We start from the raw sequence: 18,646 nt of genomic DNA on the forward strand, positions 1-18,646 counted from the left end.
TCTGTTTTCTTTCTGTATGAAAACCGTGTGTATCGCAGTATTAATTGCCCTCTTTTCCAATGAAATGCGCACTTTCTACCGATGTAAAACTCATATGAAGATGTACATAGCAAGGCTGAGCTCAGTACAGATTAGCTTTCACTGACCTCATTCAGGTGCCTTCTTTGTGTAGAACAAATGAGTTTTTGAGCCCATCAGTGAGCGCTTTATTCATACCTCCTGACCGATCAATACTTTCATTGTTCAACGGCACATGTAGTTGACAGTACAAAGGGGATGCATGTACTGCTTGACTGCTTCTGCACAAACAGATTACTAACCCATCTCTTCTCCATCGACCTGCAAAAGAATCTTGTTTAAGGGCATTGAAAGCTCTCTGAGAATTGCAGGAAAAATGGGTTAACAGCAAAATGTCAAAAGCTATTTGCCATCCACAGGCATTGTTGCAAAGTTCTGTTTGTTTGGATTAATGTTCATGCCAAGTCTACAAGCCATCTATGTCTCTCCAGGAAACAATATTGGGGAAGGTATCAACAATGGGAATGATGAATGGACATTTCTAGTGATCGCTTGACCAACAAAATGCTGCTGCCAAGCCATTTCTTATCCCTTTGAGGCATAAATTGTTGTGTACATTAAATGAAAAGAATGTTTTATGGAGTGTACTGCACAATTAACTATTGCCAAGAAAACTGCTGCACTTTCAGTATATTTCCAGATGTGAGGAAATTACATTTCATTTGAAGGAAATACATGTGTGGGGGGGGGGGGTGAGACATTACTTTTTAACAAATGAAAAAAAAAAAAGTCAATGAGAGAGAGAGAGAAAAAAAAAGGAAATTCAGCATACCACAGCAAATGCAATCGGATGATAATGAAAAATAAGAGTAATAATAATAATAATAATAAAATGACCAAGATGTCCAATTGACTAAAATGTTATTATAGCAGAGGTATATATAGAATTAAAAAAAAAATCAAGAGCTCAGTGCATTTTTTTTTCTTGGCAAGAGTTGGAAAATTTCTTCAGCCCTGGTGCAGAAGCTGATATGAAAATGTGAAGTTAAAGGCTAGATCACTAGGAGCAAAGACATCGTCTTAAAGTGTGATGGCACTGGAATTCTGTTACTGTAGCACACACTGATGCTGCAGAGGTACAAGGCGTACATGCTAATGCCCCAAACTATTTCTACACATGACGCACACAATTTCCATGTGCAGTTGATTGTTTTATATGTCTGTAAGTGTCACTGCGTATATGGGAGTAGTAGTCTCATCAGAAATTTGATTCTGACAGTGACCAATAATTTAATGGTCAGTCTTTGAGTGTGTGCACAAATGTGCCCTATGAGAGAGGGACAGAACCAGTCTGTGCTGTATATTGGTATCAAGTTCAGTTTTTGTATTAAAGCCTTCTTTTCTAATGATATCAATTGACACAGTCCCAACACAGCGATTGAAATTAGTGATTGAAATTAGTGATTGAAAACATTTTTGATGCTGCCGAGAGTAGATGCTGAATAATGTGTGCAAGGACTGCTCTTGAGAATGCTAAAACTACCCAAGTGTCACAGACATCAGATGTCCACAAAAAGCTTCTGGATTTAATGGTAAATGCTCTCAATTGTGTCATTTGAAACAAGACATGTATGACAGCACTGCACATGCCAGGACACCAGACCTGAAAGAAATTCTTGGCTGGTTGCGCAAGATGGATGCCATGTCCTACAGTCCTGAAATGAAACCTATTACAACCACTACACACCACCAAATGGTACTTGTACACACCCTACCAAAAATCTGCAATAAACACTCTTGTCTTTGCACCTATGACCTTATCTACCAAACCATGAACGGCAATCCCACTCTTGGCCATGTGATGGCTCAGTTCACATCCACTTTACACCTACTACACGCACCTATCTAGTTCAGACTCTAAAAAATGCATGAGGTCTCCATAGAAATGATGAATTGAAAAATACATATAAAAAAGAGGATGATGAAAAAAAATAGATTGAACCATGTTGCCCCCACGTGGCAAAAGCTTTCATTAAATGTGTCCGTTGGCTTGTCGACACCTGGCATGATGGGCGGTGAAATCTGCATAGCTCTTGGTCAGTTTTTCACTCTGGTAGCGGGTGACTCGTATAGTGCGACGAAACTCGTCTCGTATTAGAGGTGCCGTGTAGCCGCCCTTCCTCAGCAGATGGTCTATCGTTTGCTTCTTTGTCCACTCTGTAGAGGGGGAAAAACCAAAAGTAGATCACACATGGTCTTGCCTCAGTATTCAATCAATGATTTTATTTTGACATGGGGCAATAAACTGTTATTACACCACAGCTATCTCTCACACAAGCTGCTTTGTTTTCATTGCTGGCATTTGTTTTGTTTTGTTTTGTTTGTTTTTTTCAGGGCCTTACACTTCCTATAATCATCAGTCCACAGAGACATTCACTGGATGAGTGCCAAGTGTCAAACTTTTTGTGGCATTATTCCTTAATTTCAAATACCCATGGCAGATGCTGTGCATGCTATTTTGTTTTGTTTTTTTCCAAATCCAGACTTGGAAAATGCTTTCACAAATGGTTGAATTTCCACTTGAGACCCAGTGACACATGACACTAGTGACCTAGATAAGCTTGTCTTTAAGGTGCAACTTTTCTGCAGTGAGCACAATTCTAAGACTGCAGGGAGCATTGCTTTTGCATCTATGATAATACACATGTAAGACCTCTTCTAGAATGTACGCAGAGTCATGAATCGAAGTAAGAGTTTGTAGTTAACCTGCTGACGACTAGCTGATTTTGCTATAAGACACATTTCCCATACACACCTGCCCAAGCATACTCTGGACTACTTTTCAGTGGGTTTAAGGTCTATTTCTGAAAGAATGTCAACTTTCAAGGGGATGGCTAGTAACTGATCAGTGGGAATCAGTGGGAATGCTGGGGGATGATTGTTCCAATTCTTGTGGGATTCATTTAGGAGTACACTATATATCTATCGTTGTGTGAAAATTATTTGCTTCAGAATGGTCTCATATTCAAGTAATGTGCAGTTTAATGCTTCCAGGCTAGCATGCTTGCACAGTGACGGGGCATTAAACTGCACATTACTTGAATATGAGACCATTCTGAAGCAAATAGTTTTCACACAACAATAGATATATAATGTACTCTTAAATGAATCCCACAAGAATTGGAACAATCATCCCCCAGCATTTCCACTGATTCCCACTGATCAGTTACTAGCCATCCCCTTTAACCTGTACTGTGCTTTATTCAGTGATTGACATGCATGTCTGCCAGAGTGCAGTCTCTGTCAATTGGTACAAAATATGTCTTGAAACTAGCTGCTAATGAATGGAGATTACAGAATCTATTGTTTCCCTATATATCTCCTTCCTGTTGAACTGAGGCACATTGCTACACCAGAGTGGGCCTTTTACAACATGTACATGTTGGTCCAGTTCGGAGGAATTAATGGAATGCTTTGCCTTGACACACAGGGTTTAGTCGATATACAACCCATCAAAACTGGATGCCCCTAACCCACCAAAATATAATGTTTATGATGGAAAATCAAACATTTAGGAATGCTACTTTGATTGAACTCCATGGAAACTATTGAAGGAATAATCAGATTAGCTTGAAACTTGTTCCACTTGACACTAATGACACTGTTCAAGATTATGTCAGCGTAGCAGACCAACTGCTGACTGCTACTGAACCTCCCATATACTTTCAAGTACTGTAAAAGTGGATATATTCCCACGACTAAATTTTCGCGCTCAGCCAGGTAAGAAGACTTTTGCATGTTTTTAATTCCGCAGAATCAAGATATCAACTACTGGAACAAATGGCAGTACCTCGTGAGTGGAAAAGTGAGAAAGCCAAACTTTAGATAGGAAAAAAAAGTGTACAATAACCAGTAAATTCTGTTTATAATTTGTTCAATGCTAGCATATTATTTAAAGTATGGAAAACTGGTAACTCTCAGCAAAACTATTAAATCAGCAAAGATGACCAAGGTGCATATTCATGACATTTTGGGAGCATGATATTGCATGTACTAGAAAAGTGACATCACAATATTATTTGAGCTAGTCATTGCCCGGCATCCAAAACTACAGAAGACTCTATATATTCAAGTTAAGGTGGCATTGATATTAAAGTTGAACATCTTTTCCAGGACTCATTTTTTTCCTTTTTTTTTTTCATACCACATATTTCAAGTCAAATTTTCTACATAAAAAATGAAGTTGAAGATTCTTCTTCAAACCCAAGATATTCAATGTAACCAAGCGGAGTTAACTGTTTATCTCAGAGGGTAGTCTAAACACACTGTCATACATACCTTGTTCTGGAGGGACTTCAGGTAGATAGGTGGCTGACTTCTTTGTTCCCTTCTCATTGTAGAACTCTATCCTAATTCCATGTGTTCCCACCTACAAAAACAAAACAAAACAAAATAAAACAAAACACAACAAAAAGTGAAAGAAGACACGCAAGAGAACAGCTTCAAAGACCCAGTAGTGCTGGGATCCCATGCAATGGGAAGGCTGGCCCTACCCGAACATATTTAGGAATTTCCCCATCCAATAGCATGCTCTTGATATTTTTCAAACTCTTTCAATGACATTGCAGACTGTACACAAGTCGCAGTCATACTAGATGATAGAAAGCTTGGTTTCTCATAAAAATATTACATGCTGTCATACACTGTAGATTCTGCAATATACCAGGTACATTCTTTCTCTGTAAGTTCATGCCATTTATATGTGTATGCTCCCATATATCATTAATGCCACTGTCAAAAATGTTTTTATTGAGAAAGCCTGTGACTAAATTTCAAAATGACACATTTATGTTTTGTACATGTGTACATAAACCAGGGAGGTGTTACAGAGATGGAGTGGCAACTCTTCGTAATTCATGCAAACACATGTTTGGGTTCAAGGCGTTACAATGGGATGTCTAGCATTCCATTACGCTTTGAAGTCATGTTCGGCACCGCTCTAGTTGCAAGACGAAGTTCGGAGACGAAGAACACATTTCACCTTTCGCTGAATTACAAGCTTTATTTCATCGCAAAATTTTAAATGAAATACTCGAATTGATTTAGAATAGTTTAGGAAAGAATTCAATATTATTAACTGGTATTTCTAGTTTCTTTGTAATTAGCAAATCGAAAGGAAATGAAAATTAGGCCCTCTTAAAAACCTAATTTTTTCTATAATGCGCACATTTCCGCATGTTAATTTTCTATCTGTATAATTAAGGGATATTTTGATCTTTCAAATAAAGTACTCCGTTAAAGCGTGTTCCAGCGTGTTTTTAAAGTATTTGCTGTTAAAATTGTGAGTTTTACACTGCATTTTGATTCGCTGCTCCAATTCAAGGTACACAAATTCATTGTTGCCATCACATTGAAAGAGAGAGCGAATTGCAGTAGGAGCAAATGTTTCTAGATGTGAGAGCGCTAGTCCCGATTATTGATGCTCTCTTTTGTCAAAGCACATGGGTAACACCTGTACATGTAGTTGAACGCATAACTTCTCGGTGGTGCCGCGCATGACTTCAGAGGAGAGCTTTAGTTGCCTCTCCTTCTCTAGCACCTCCCTGCATAAACAAAGTTATAGCCACAATTAAGAACCCTCTTCATCATTTATGCAGTGTGACATTAACTGAACCTGCCAGTTTGATGTTTAGGAAAAGTGATGTAGGAAAAATGGTCCACACAGAAAAATTCAAAGAACTATATTTGTTTGTTGCTTGTTTTGTTTTTTTTTTGCAAAAAAAAAAATCATATCTCATCTACTTTAAGCATAATGATTATTGAAAATCATGTGTGAGTCAAGGGCCTAATAAAACACAATCATTGAAATAAACAGCACACATTGATTCGCATGCGTAATCACACTGAGTATAAACTCTGTCCGATCAAGTGTTGCCGCTGCATTGCATTGGGGCTTCTTCATGTAGTGTTGGAAAAATGCTGAAATGAAATATACAGTGTGCTGCATCAGTAAACAGCCATTATCTTTGGGCTTCTGTACGGTTGACTTTGTGGGTTTGTTGGGAAGGGAGAATAAGTGAAAAGCAGGTGGCTTCAAAAATTTTTGCTTGCCCAATTCGGGCAAGCATTTGTTTTTATTGTTAAAAAATGCTTGCCCAAATTTGATTTTCACTTGCCCTGGGCAACTGGGCAAGTGCTTCCAACGTAGCACCCCTATTCTTTACATATTGTCATGCTATCAATGACATTGACACACACACTCAAATATCCCAAGCTGTACAAATATTGATATTTTCATTTTTTCCCCTAATATTTCAATTACTTACCCGCCAGTCCTCCCAGTCTTTGGCATCTTCAAAATGACGTAACAAAGACACAGACACGTGAAGGCGCGTTAACTCGTCCTTGGATATAGGCGAAAACCGCGTATCTTTGAACGCACTGGAAGGAATGGGACCAGAGGGAAGACATGTTATCACGGCAGCACTGTTCCACAAGCTTTCTACTTCAAGCCATGTAACAATTTGGGCAGTGTTGAAGCCTTTATGTGTACTTCGGTGGCGGTACAACACAAAGGGGACATGCAAGCCAATTTTGATCACCTCATTAAGAATCACATCATGCATATAGCCAACTGAGCACTCAGTATGTCATCCAGTGATGGCGGACAAAATTGTTAGCTTGCCTACCCTACAACCTGGTTTATTACTATCCTATTTGATCTCTGGGAACAAGACTGAGGGAAAGCCCTCAAACATTGAAATGAGATTTCCAAATGGGTCATAAAAATTGCCAAACATTGCTAGACCTGTAGCACTGGCTGACACAGCTGCAATTCAAGTATTTAATTTGCTAGTTAAATCAATGTCGGAAACATTTAAATCGCAAATATAGCGGCATCCTCCCGACTCAGACTTGCAAATTAACCAAATCATTTTGAATACAATTGTGCATATTGAAAGTTCTAATGAAGAGTATGTTTACAATCTAATTGTGCTTACCTAGATATTGCATATTCCCTGAGACCGTCATGGAGATTCATGGCAGTGAATGTACCTATACAGCCGCGGAGGCGCTGGTCTTTGCCTATCTTCCATGTAACAAACAGTGGACTGCAGGAGGACAGAGAAAAAAAAAATGTGACATAAAAAATAGTCAAGAAATGTACATGAATACCATGCTTTTGTGCACATGATAACCCACGATGCAGAATGCCATGAATAAGGGTTGTGAAAGTGCAACCAGGGAGGTAGAAGAGCTATCTCTTCCACCTCCCTGGTGCAACAGATTATAGACATTCCACAGCATTATCTAACTTATCAATTTCAACTTCCACTTGGTACACCTGTACACTGCATGGAGCACATACTGTAGAAACAAACAAACAAATGTTTCACATGGCTGTATAGTACATACTGTACATGCATGCTTGATGCGCGCAGTTGGCTTAGTGATCTTTAATATTACAACGTATGTTAGATACAAATGAACAATCATCCACAGCAAGACATTGAATAAGAAAACATTTCAGTTTGTAGCCATGGGATACACACAATGAACTGGGCTTCACATCTGTATGTATCACACTAGTAGGTAAAACTATTTTTAAAAAAGAAAAAAAAAAGAAAAAGAAAAAAAAAATCATCTACATGTACACCACACCAAAGCAGGGTGCTATGTAACTTCTTTGTTTCACCACCTGCCTGGTCCAGTAAGCAGATTTTCAAATGGTTGCAGAACACTTGCCTGAACATAATTTTCACTTTCCCTAAAAAAAAAGTCAAAAAATATAAGAAACTGATTTAGAAGATCACTTGTAACTTAGGGATTAATCATACATTGTATGTTTACAAAATAAACAGCTCACATTGATTCCCACACTTAAACACATTGGAGTAACAAACTTGGTTTGATCGAGTGTCTGTGTTGCATCGGTGCACTTATTCTTCATATACAATGTATTATGTAAAATGTACAAGACGTGCTGGAAAGATGCTGTGTGTTGCATCACTATAAAGCAATCATTATCTTCTTTTTCTCATTGTTCCACTTAACACTTGCCTGATTTTGTCGATTTTCACTTGCCTTGGGCAATCAGGCAAGTACACTGAAGTAGTTTATTATGTAGCACCTTGCCAAAGCTATTACATACAACATGCAGCTGTAATATGGTCGTGAAGCTTAATACACTCGTATGTGTACATACAGTATATAATGTTCAGTGTATCACCAGAGAGGTGGGAAGAGTCTCCCTGTGTGTACAATGCGTGTGTGTTTGTTATGTGTGTTCATTTCTGTGATATGTGTATAAATCATGGACATAGTTGCCACGACAACAGCAGTAACAAAATTTCAGGAATACTAAAAAAAAACACTACTACAATGGACTCACTAAAGCATTACATTTGTACATCAGCACGTACAGCAGAAAAAAAGCAATTGATTGAATTGAAGACCAAACAAAAATTTGATACAAAAAGTGTGTCAGGGCCACTGCTCCGATCTTTGGCAGCCTTCACTCATGCATAATGTGATGGGACCCATTACATAACAATAGTGACTGATACGTGTGGCAGCTTGTATCACAGAGTTTTGCCATATCTGTTTACACTGTAACCTTGACCTACTCTCCAAAGTACCACACCTGATCTAATTAGCATACTTTTAATGTACAGCTGTAGCCAAGAGTCAATACTTTTATAGCATGCAGATGTTGGTATTAATTGACAACTTACATTATTTTACAACTACAAATATGTTCTTTTCCCTTAACCCATCCTGACCTACCATTACCGGTATTTGATTTTGTTTCAGTACGTCTGCATAAACTGTTGATTTTTGCTCTTAAATTAAATGGACACAGACAACATACAGCGTATGTCCAAAAAAAAAATGTGTGACAATACCATACGTTGTGATGCTGGGATAACATGATTTCAGTTGGGTGATACCAAAAATGCAGAATATTGCAGAATATAGGCAATTTGCAAAATACAGTAGATACGCGGACAGTATCGCATATATGCACTCTCAAAGCATACTACAGTAGTATCTGATTGTGGTTGCTATGTAATGTTTGAAATCAGGCTACAGCAGCATCCATCGATCTTCTGCGCAAGAATGAATCGCATGGAGCTTGTTGGAAAATACTAAGTACTGCAAGGGCATGATCGATCATCACATGCATACATTTTGCAGCCAGGTACATGTACGTGTATTGCCACTTTATACTGCACAGGCATTACATTATTCTCTAACTTGAACTACATGTACATTGTACATGCATCAGTACACTTTTAATCTGATACAAATTACCGGTATTACTTGTACATTTAACCATCCAGGCAATAAAATATGAGAATCAACATGTATACACTGTAAAAACATGTTGGATCCATGACTTGGATGGCATACAAGTGTACATTACAGTAATTGCTCTACAACAAATTGGATGAAGGGAATTTTCTCTTTACATTCAGTATTTCTAACTTGATAGCATGATTCTCACCTATTCCCATTGTATATTGACAATTAAAAATGTCCAAAATGGGACATTTTTTCTCTCTTATAAAATGATCATACCAGCTTTTAATTGTACACATCATGGTTATAAAATGGGAAAATTACATGTACTGCAAATTGTAGTTTCTAAGTCTGCAAACAAGTTATACTAATTTCAGCAGAAAAACATTGAATAAAAATCATAATGTACTTTAAAAAATCTCTTTTCTTTTTACAAAGGAAAAGGTTTTAAAGACATCCAGAAATCCAGAATATCATAAAACATACTACAATTATTGCAGTTGATAGCTCTGCCTTTGTGTGCCTTTATAGTGGAGTAAATGGCAGCAACAGAAGCAAGTTACATCTGTAGCACAATGCTTCTGGGGTGGGATAGATTAGTGGTACCAGCCTACCGCTACCAGGTATACAGTCCGACCTCTTCTATACGGCCTCCCTTTATCCAGATCTCGCTGTGTATGGATGCGATCTCGCCGTGATTTTTTTTTTTTTTTTAATCTAACAATGACAGGAGAAGGGAGGATTTCAAACTCAAACAAAATTCCTACACAAACTCGCATGAATTCCATATTATTCCTAACATAATCAACATACATTCTTCACATCAAATTTTCATCTAAAATAGCATCCATTCAGACATTCACTACCGCCAAATTTCAAGCTCAGAGCAAAGAAAGAGTTTCAGTGTACGCTACCTGCAATAGTATTCAGGGGTCGCACTTAACTTTTTTTTTTAACTAGCCAGGCGGACTACTTAGAATCAATTTTGACACTGAAGCAATATTTTGGCTAGCCAGACAGACTAGTAACTTCATAATTTTACGATTTTTAGCTAGTCCGACGTGATTTCGGGTGGCCAATGGCTAGCGGACCATCGCCAATTTCGAACCCTGAATAGGTTACATGTACATGTAGCTACCAGTGGGTATTCAATGGGTGTATATCTGTAGGCAGCTGCTCGTATTAGAGACTGAGTCTCACATATCCGGCCAAATCCCTTATCCGGATGAGCACCGGTCCCGATGTGCCCGGACAGGAGAGGTCGGACTGTATTGTACTGTATGTACACTGTACAATCTTTGTAGGTCGGGGCATCAGTGTGTCAATGAAAGGGACTCCCAAGAGTTGACCCTTGGTCAAATCTTCACCCTGTGAGTCACAACCTGGAGCCACACAGCCAGAGTATTGATGCTAGAAGTACATGTAACAGATACTGTACATTGTATCTTGTTTGTCACTCTGTGAATACGCGCCACAGTCTGGTACAAACTGTAATTCCTCCAGAGACAGTCATGTCTGTAAACTGCAATGTACTGTGGGTGACAGGGCATTTTGAAATTTAGAAAAAAATAACAATAAATAAATTATGCACAATATAGACAGTACAGAATGGTACTATGTGCACAGCATTCACATACATGTAAAATCATGCATTATCACTATGAAAAGGCAAGTCAACTAAAGTTCTACACCTGATTTCTTCTTCTTTCATACACTATAGGCATACAAATTGTACAGTGTGTGTGCGTGCGTGTGTCTGTACACGTATGTGTGAATGTCTGCTTGTTCATGTTCTCAAGCATGTTCAATTCAGTAACAGCTTTGAAATCAGTTAAGACAAGTTTTGGATCAACGAACCCATCAAGTTTAAGTTTGATGCCACTCCATCTGGCAACGGACCCAGCTCACTTCAAGAAGGACCAAATCTGTATCTGATTATAAAATACTTTTAAAAAGCCTGCATTCAAAATCATCCCTAGGTATCCATAAGGTAGGTACACCTGTATGTACATGTAGGTAATACACACACTTTGCCCGTGGACGAAACCTTGATGAAAGTGATGAAAACAAATTTAATCTTGAACAAGCCGTATGTTATACGGTTTGTACTATTAGGTAAGTTTCCCATGACGTTTTAGATTATTAAATTGCTGAATACAGTTGGTACGTCTTTTCTTTTTCACAATGCATATTTCACTTCTACATATGTACTCTGAGTATGTTCCAATATAATCATATTCATAGTTTAAAACACAGTGTACAAAAGATAGAAAGAAGTGAGTGTCACAAAGACAGACAAACACCATGAGAAATATTGTTTGTGGTGTCACTGCATGGCTAAAACATGATGGATTTCACACACACACACACACAAATCATGTGCATGGAGAATATGCACACGTACTATTTTTCTAAAGTTTAAAAAAGAAAGAAAAAAAAAGAGATTTCCTACTCAGAGTCAAAATTCCATGGACTCAAAACTTTCAATATAATTAGAGGTGGGCTATAGAGGGTTAATTTTAGGTCACATTTTCAGAACATGCTCATCACCTCGTTTGATGACTTTGTGCCTACTGACACCATTTTTGAAAAAAAAAAGAACGAAAAAAATGCGAAGTCCGGGGTGCCCCGGGCGAAATCGTAAAAATAATCCAAGATGGCCACCGTTTTGGCTTCAAAAAGACATTTTGGCCATAACTCGGCTATCTTTTGGTCTATTGTGATGGTTTTGGAGTCTACATTGTAACCCCATATCTTAGGGGTCAAGGAAATGGATTATAATGATAATCTTAGTGTAAAACCTAATCTTCCACATGATACTAACCTTTTGCCCATGTTTCAGGTTAAATTTTCCTTCTCCTTTACCCCTACCCCAACTGCAATTTTTTGCACTTTTTTCTGTATTTTTTTCAAGTCATGTTAACTACCATACTCTTAATAACACGTTCTAGCTATCAATATGGCATTTTCTTCAAACAATTCAGCAAGAAATATACAAATATCTTACATGTGGTATGTGGTTGGTGCATTCAGGATGCATGGTACATTGTACTGTGTCTGTTTTGTAGTGCTGATTAACATTGGTCAGTAGACCTGTAAGTAGTCAGAGTATACAGTTCTACTGTACAGTGTAGGTGCACAAATTTAATTGTAAAATGACTTGAACAAGTCTTCTACGATAATAAAAATAATAATAATATGAACACTTGTAATGCGCCGGTATCCATCATGAATAGATGCTCATGGCGCAAGAAAGAGAGGCAGAAAGAAAATACCAGTGAAAAAGAGGTATGAGAAAAGGAATAAAGGAAATGTTTACAAAAAAAGCTTGTCTAAATAACCAGATTTTAAGTGAGCTCTTAAACTCACTTAGAGAGGACAGATTACGAATGTTTTGTGGGAGTCTATTCCATAGGAATGGGCCAGCATATATAGAAATGATCGATCACCCCAAGAATTATGAGTTTGTGGTACAGCAAGTAGAGATGAGTTTGAAGACCTAAGGTGCCTAGAAGGATTGTAAGGGGTAATCAAGCTACAGTTGTAGTGAGGAGCAGTTCCATGATATGCCAAATGTCCAGCACAGCTCTAGGTAATGTTTTGACTGGATGAGCCAATGACATTACAATGTACTTGGAAGAATCAGCTTGCTTTGGCCATCACCAGTGCTGATGCTGATTTGTCCCTTTCACTGTTTCCATGTGCTTGATTTTACGTATATGCCTCATGCTTTTGGTGTCAACAGTATACCAAGGTACCAGTTTCGTGCAGATGAAGTGCCAAAACACAACATGGAATCGTCTGTGATGATACATGTAGTTTGTAAACATCACAAATTGTCTTGTCTTATTGGCGATGACCTTGAAAATGCAGCTGAAAATCACAAAGACCATAACACAATGTACAGTAGGGCTTGGGGCCAGAGGCCGGATCCAAGGCCTAAGCCTGAGGCCCGAGGCCGGGGGCCTGAGGATGGGGGGCCCGAGGCCAGGGGCCCAAGGCCGGGCCCGAGGCCGGGCCCAAGGTCGGGCCTGAGGCCGGGCCCGAGCCCAGGAGACCAGACTGAGACCACAAAGAGTACCAGTCATGACTTGCTGTGATAATGATGTGACATACATGTAGCTGTGCATACACAATGTAAAATACACTGTACACTATTTCACTATGTATACACAGCCCAGTCGCTTTATCCTAATATTAGTAATAAAAGGCGTGGCCTGTCGCCTTTTATAATCACTTTTTTTTTTTTTTTGGATATCTTGGCCATTTGAGAACCAATTTTCATCAAATAAACGTTGAATCCTTCTTAAAATAACATGCTCTTTCATATTTCATAAGAGGTTTCTCATTATCTCACTTATTGTAGGAATGTTCAAAACATGAATACCCACCTCAACCAGTACTGTAACGTCAATTACCGTATAGTCGCCACTTGTGTGTATTTCGTATGCACATCCGGGTTGGCGAACTAACGATATATGTCGATAGGCACTGAATAAGTTCGCCACACCCAAAGCGCGCCACGTAATATTAGCACATGTGTTTAATACACACACTTCAATGTAGGATGCATTGGGCATCATCACATAATTTGAAAAACTGTGTTAATCTGAAATCGATTCAAAATCAAAAACATTCTCGCATTAACAATGGTTTTGTCACCTGTTACATTTATGGTAAAGTACATTTGATTTGGGTTGCAATTATTTGTGTTTTTATGGAGGAAAAAGGTGAATTAGGAATGTCTTTTGAGAGCGATGAAAATCTGTCGCCCCAGCTGATCTCTGATCGCGGCACGCATTACATGCAATGTGAATGTCTGGCGACTTTAAGTTTAAGTAGTGGTGACTTTCATGGTAATTGACGTTTATACAGTCCCTTTAAAATTCAAGATTGACTAAAAATTATGGTACGCTGTGACTGTGTGTGTCTTCAATGTTGCTCAACTTTTCTAATGAACATTACGATTTTGTAAACTTTTTTTTTCCAATGCTAGTGATAACACAAGATGAAATAAATAACAACAGAACTATTCTGTAAACATGGTCGGTAATGATAATTTTGAAGTGGGTGGTGATTAGGCTAATGAAATTGAACAGGGAAACAAGTGGCATACCATAATTTTTAGTCAATCTTAAAATTAATTTTGACTTCATGAAACAACCCCCAGTCAACAAAGCCCAGGGTTTAATAGAAGACTTGATTGATCTATGATCTAACTGTTAGAGACTAGAGCCTACAAAGCCACAGGGTTCTCTCTGACTCATAATTATACTGGTAGGTACCGCTACTGAGCAACTGAGGGAAAGAGTCTAACAGGTTAACGTTAGTCACTCACACAACCATTCTTGACAACTGCTGGTGGATTACTTACAAATTGTACAATTGTATAGTAAGGGTACTAGGTCTCGCGCAGGGACCTAATGATCGCGCATAGCGTAACTGCGTATAGCAAGCGATATTACGCGTAGGACTAAGCGCAAAATTTGCCAATACGCCCATGGAATAAACATACCTGACTTACCGCTCAACATGAGAAGGAAGCAGGTAAGAAATTTTGATTTCCAACAAATTTTCCACTAAATTTCCAATTTTTTACCTTGTACAAACCTACCTTCCCTTAAAATCTGTTCTAAGGATGTTGTAGCCTAGACGTGTCGTCTCGCTTGTCTCGTTCGTAGTCGATAGAATTCGTAATTTGTTCGATCGATCGTTTACCACGTGACGTCATCATACACAAGAACAATGTATGCTGCCAGCTACGCTGAAATACTGTTAATAAATGTTGTTTTAAGTCATATTTTAACACAACGATTATAATATTACAAAGGAATAAATATTTCAGTCTATCGAAGTTGAAGTGTGATTTCAATTTGAATTTGTTTGTGATTTCTTGCGCTAACTTGTGATATATTTGTGACAGGGGAGGGCCATAATGATACTGAAGAAAACAAATTAGATGAGAGTGTGACAAATGGGTGACGAAAATGAGAGGGTGACGAATGGGTAAGCACACACACAAACACACACACACACACACAAAGTATATGTTCATATTTTACTTTTTTTCCATTTTATATTACGTGTATATTATTGGTTAAAGTGATTAGAAATATTGTAAGAAAACTTTATAAATGAAAATCATTAACGATTTTATGAAAATATCAATGATAAAAATAATAAGAATGATAAAACGATGATGGTGGTGGAAGTAATAATAATAATGAAAATGATAATGATGATGATGATTACTGTATGATGATCGATGATGGTGGTGGTGATAATAGTAATAATGATAATAATAATAACAATAATAATAATGATAATGATAATAATAATAACACATATAATAATAATAATAATAACAATAATATACACAAGTTAGGTAAAACTGCTGTTGCTTCTAACAGGGACAAATTTAATATCAAGTGAAAAAATATTCTACGAAAGCCGGAGCACGTTACAGCCGCAGAGGGGCAGACACTTTCACGCATGAAACTACAGAGGGCAGCTGCGCGATCTTTACATACCCCGAGAAATTGAACGCATAAAAAAAAGTCCGACATACAAACGGCGACAGCGCACTACTCCGTCATCGTATCATCAGGAGATTCTGGGAGGTGATTTTTCTGCTTTTTCGTGATATTCATTGAGAAATTCAGGTACGATTATAGAATAACTTCTATTATAAGAGCATTTCAAATTTACGTGCGCGATATCTAGACCCCTCAACCATACAACTTCTACAAGGGCATCCATGATCATGATATGGAACAATGCATGATGACATTATGCATACAAAAACTGGTTAGGCCTACTGTCAAGTCTCAATTTCTGTTAAAATAGTGTGAAGTCATTTTTTGTTGAATGAAATTAGGGATAAACTCAGCACACTCACAAAGGTTTGTCGGTGAATTTTGGCGATGGTGCGGGCCCTTCGTTGTTAAGATGTCGGGACAGAGTTTCAAAGCAGAAATAACACATCTCTTCACACACAATACGGGCTAGGTTGGGATTGAGTCCATTGCTAAGGCCATTTGGTCGAGGTATAACAGCCGAACCGTTTCTGGCAGACGGATTATAATCTCTTGCAGAACATGACGTCGAAGATCCTTGCTGGTTTCCTTCATTTTCAGGAGGAGCCGACACTTTCTGTCGCTTAACACCGCAGCAGCCGGTCGCCATTTTCCTAAGTTTTGATTGAGAACGTAATGAGAGACTGCTATCGCGCGACATCGAATAGTTCATTGTGGCGACCACGAATAAGGGGTAAGGTGTGTTACCAGTCTGCTGTTCAGCTGATTGAAAGAGAATTCTCGTTATTCCTTATGGATGTGGGGCTGATGGCTACCTCTGCTGCATGACTCAGGGATTGTCGATAGCTTTGGCTAGGTCAAATCGAACAATACAATAGCCAGAGGGTCAAACATGACCAACAAGCCGCACATAAATGTCTACAATGTTGATCGCATGGGCTAAAACCCGTCCGAAGGTGCAATCTGACAGATAAATGCAGCAGCGTGTGCTGTATAGTGATTGACGAGAGTGCAATACAGCAGTAGAACGGCTGTGATGGTCATGTAGGCCTTTACATTCGACGATCCCATATCATTAACATCACCTTACCTTTCGCGTTATGACATATCTTTTTGATGAGCCTTTCACTTTCAGATATCTTTATTTTGTTCTATAGGTCCATTCACTGCATTTTGAAAATATTCCCTGTATGATATCGGAATAAGTCTAGTTTGTTTACCACTTTCAATCATGCCATTTGGACAGGTCAAATTTGTTTTGAATAAATTATTAATAAAAGAATATTTCCTTGGTCCTTGTTGACAAGAATAACTATATGCCTTTCGTCACGCAGGTTCCTATATAAGAAAGGCATTTACGCAGAATCGTTTAGAATGGACTAGGAACCTCTGGATCACGAAACCGTAAAAAAATTCCTGCATGGTGTACAACAGACATCCAGTATTCGAACGATCAAGATGTTCATGTTTTATAGGGCCTAAGGTATCTGCAGCAGAGCTGTGTCCCTTTTGTTTCAGGTATAGCACGGTTAAGAGCGCAAAGGACCGTGAATCTATAGGCCCTATGTAATCGTCGCTTCTTCTGCTCTTCTTTCCTCTTCTTCTTCTACAATCAAAATTCATGGTTCAGTCTATCCTACATTTTCCAACAGCTGTGAGATAATATGGGGGGGGGGGGGGCTGAGGACAAAGTGTGAGAGATAGAAAAAAAAATCGACCACAAGGCCTTTACACTTTCCCTTTTCAGATATGATATTGTAATAGGGCCGATGATAACTATAACAATCCAATACCTTTTCATAATAACAATTAGGCCCTATTTTGTTTCTCTCTTCCTTTCAGATGCTATAGCTTAACCATGAATATTCATAATAACATTCAATTCTCGTCAGTTTCCTGATATGCCAACGTGAATGTCTTCCTAGTGCACTCCTTTCAACCTATAGTTCCACTTTATGCATAGATGTTGCAAGAATGCTTTCATTGTACTCACAATATGAAAGTAAAATGATTATAGGCCTACTTTCATTGCTCTATATACTTTGCTTACACAAGGAACAGAAAAGCCGAACTTCAAGAAATGCTCCTGTGAATATAACTCCATGCCCCAGTAATTTCCTGAACCTCTCTATCAGACGTGTTATACGCTTCCTAATAAGAGTTAACTGAATTCTTGGCCGAATATTTCTTTGAAATTTTTTTTTGCGCAAACTGAAAATATTATTGTAGTGACCATCTCGTATGCCATATACATACTTGTGAAGTGAACGATTTCTGTAGACTTAAATCACAAAAATGTTCATAAAACTTTCTCGATATAATCCTTATGTATACGTTACCACACAGCATTAGCAGGTTTTCTAAAAGGTTTGAACCTATTCATCATCGGTGAGAACTTCAGATGGCGTAATAATATCCGGCGCGCAATTCTCCGACATGTAATTTAAAAACTATCTCGCAATTTTTATACGCCATTCACTGGCAATATCCCTGCTATTCAAATCAACCCCCTGAAAGTATAATCACCATATTTTAGTCAAACCAGTGTCTGATACAGCTTATGACTTTTCATCATAGTCCTATAGCAGGAGTGCCAGGAATTCCGTAAAGGGGGGGGGGGGGGGGCGCCTTTACAAATTTAAAGGGTGGGGGGGGGGGGGTGGCGCACGCACCCGGTGCGTCACCCGGTGCGCCCCGCCTGGATCCACCACTGATGGTTATTATTATCTTGAATTGGATTAAGAAATATTCATCATTGACAATTGTTTGGTTCATTTTGTCATCAGCCT

The 18,646-nt window shown here is 38.4% G+C and overlaps 1 protein-coding gene across 1 annotated transcript; it reads right to left on the reverse strand.

The window, feature by feature from the left end:
- Positions 1–1,542: 1,542 nt before the first annotated feature.
- LOC140244523 (AMMECR1-like protein) lies at positions 1,543–16,821 on the reverse strand. The gene is made up of 5 exons (XM_072324150.1): positions 16,220–16,821; positions 7,020–7,130; positions 6,345–6,459; positions 4,357–4,447; positions 1,543–2,235 (listed from the first exon to the last, which is right to left on the reverse strand). Exons 1-5 carry the CDS (start codon positions 16,567–16,569, stop codon positions 2,051–2,053), a joined length of 852 nt encoding a protein of 283 aa, XP_072180251.1. The 5' UTR covers positions 16,570–16,821; the 3' UTR covers positions 1,543–2,050.
- Between the last annotated feature and the right edge of the window lie 1,825 nt (positions 16,822–18,646).

Source organism: Diadema setosum, chromosome 21 (assembly GCF_964275005.1).
Source record: "Diadema setosum chromosome 21, eeDiaSeto1, whole genome shotgun sequence".
NCBI lineage: Eukaryota > Metazoa > Echinodermata > Echinoidea > Diadematoida > Diadematidae > Diadema > Diadema setosum.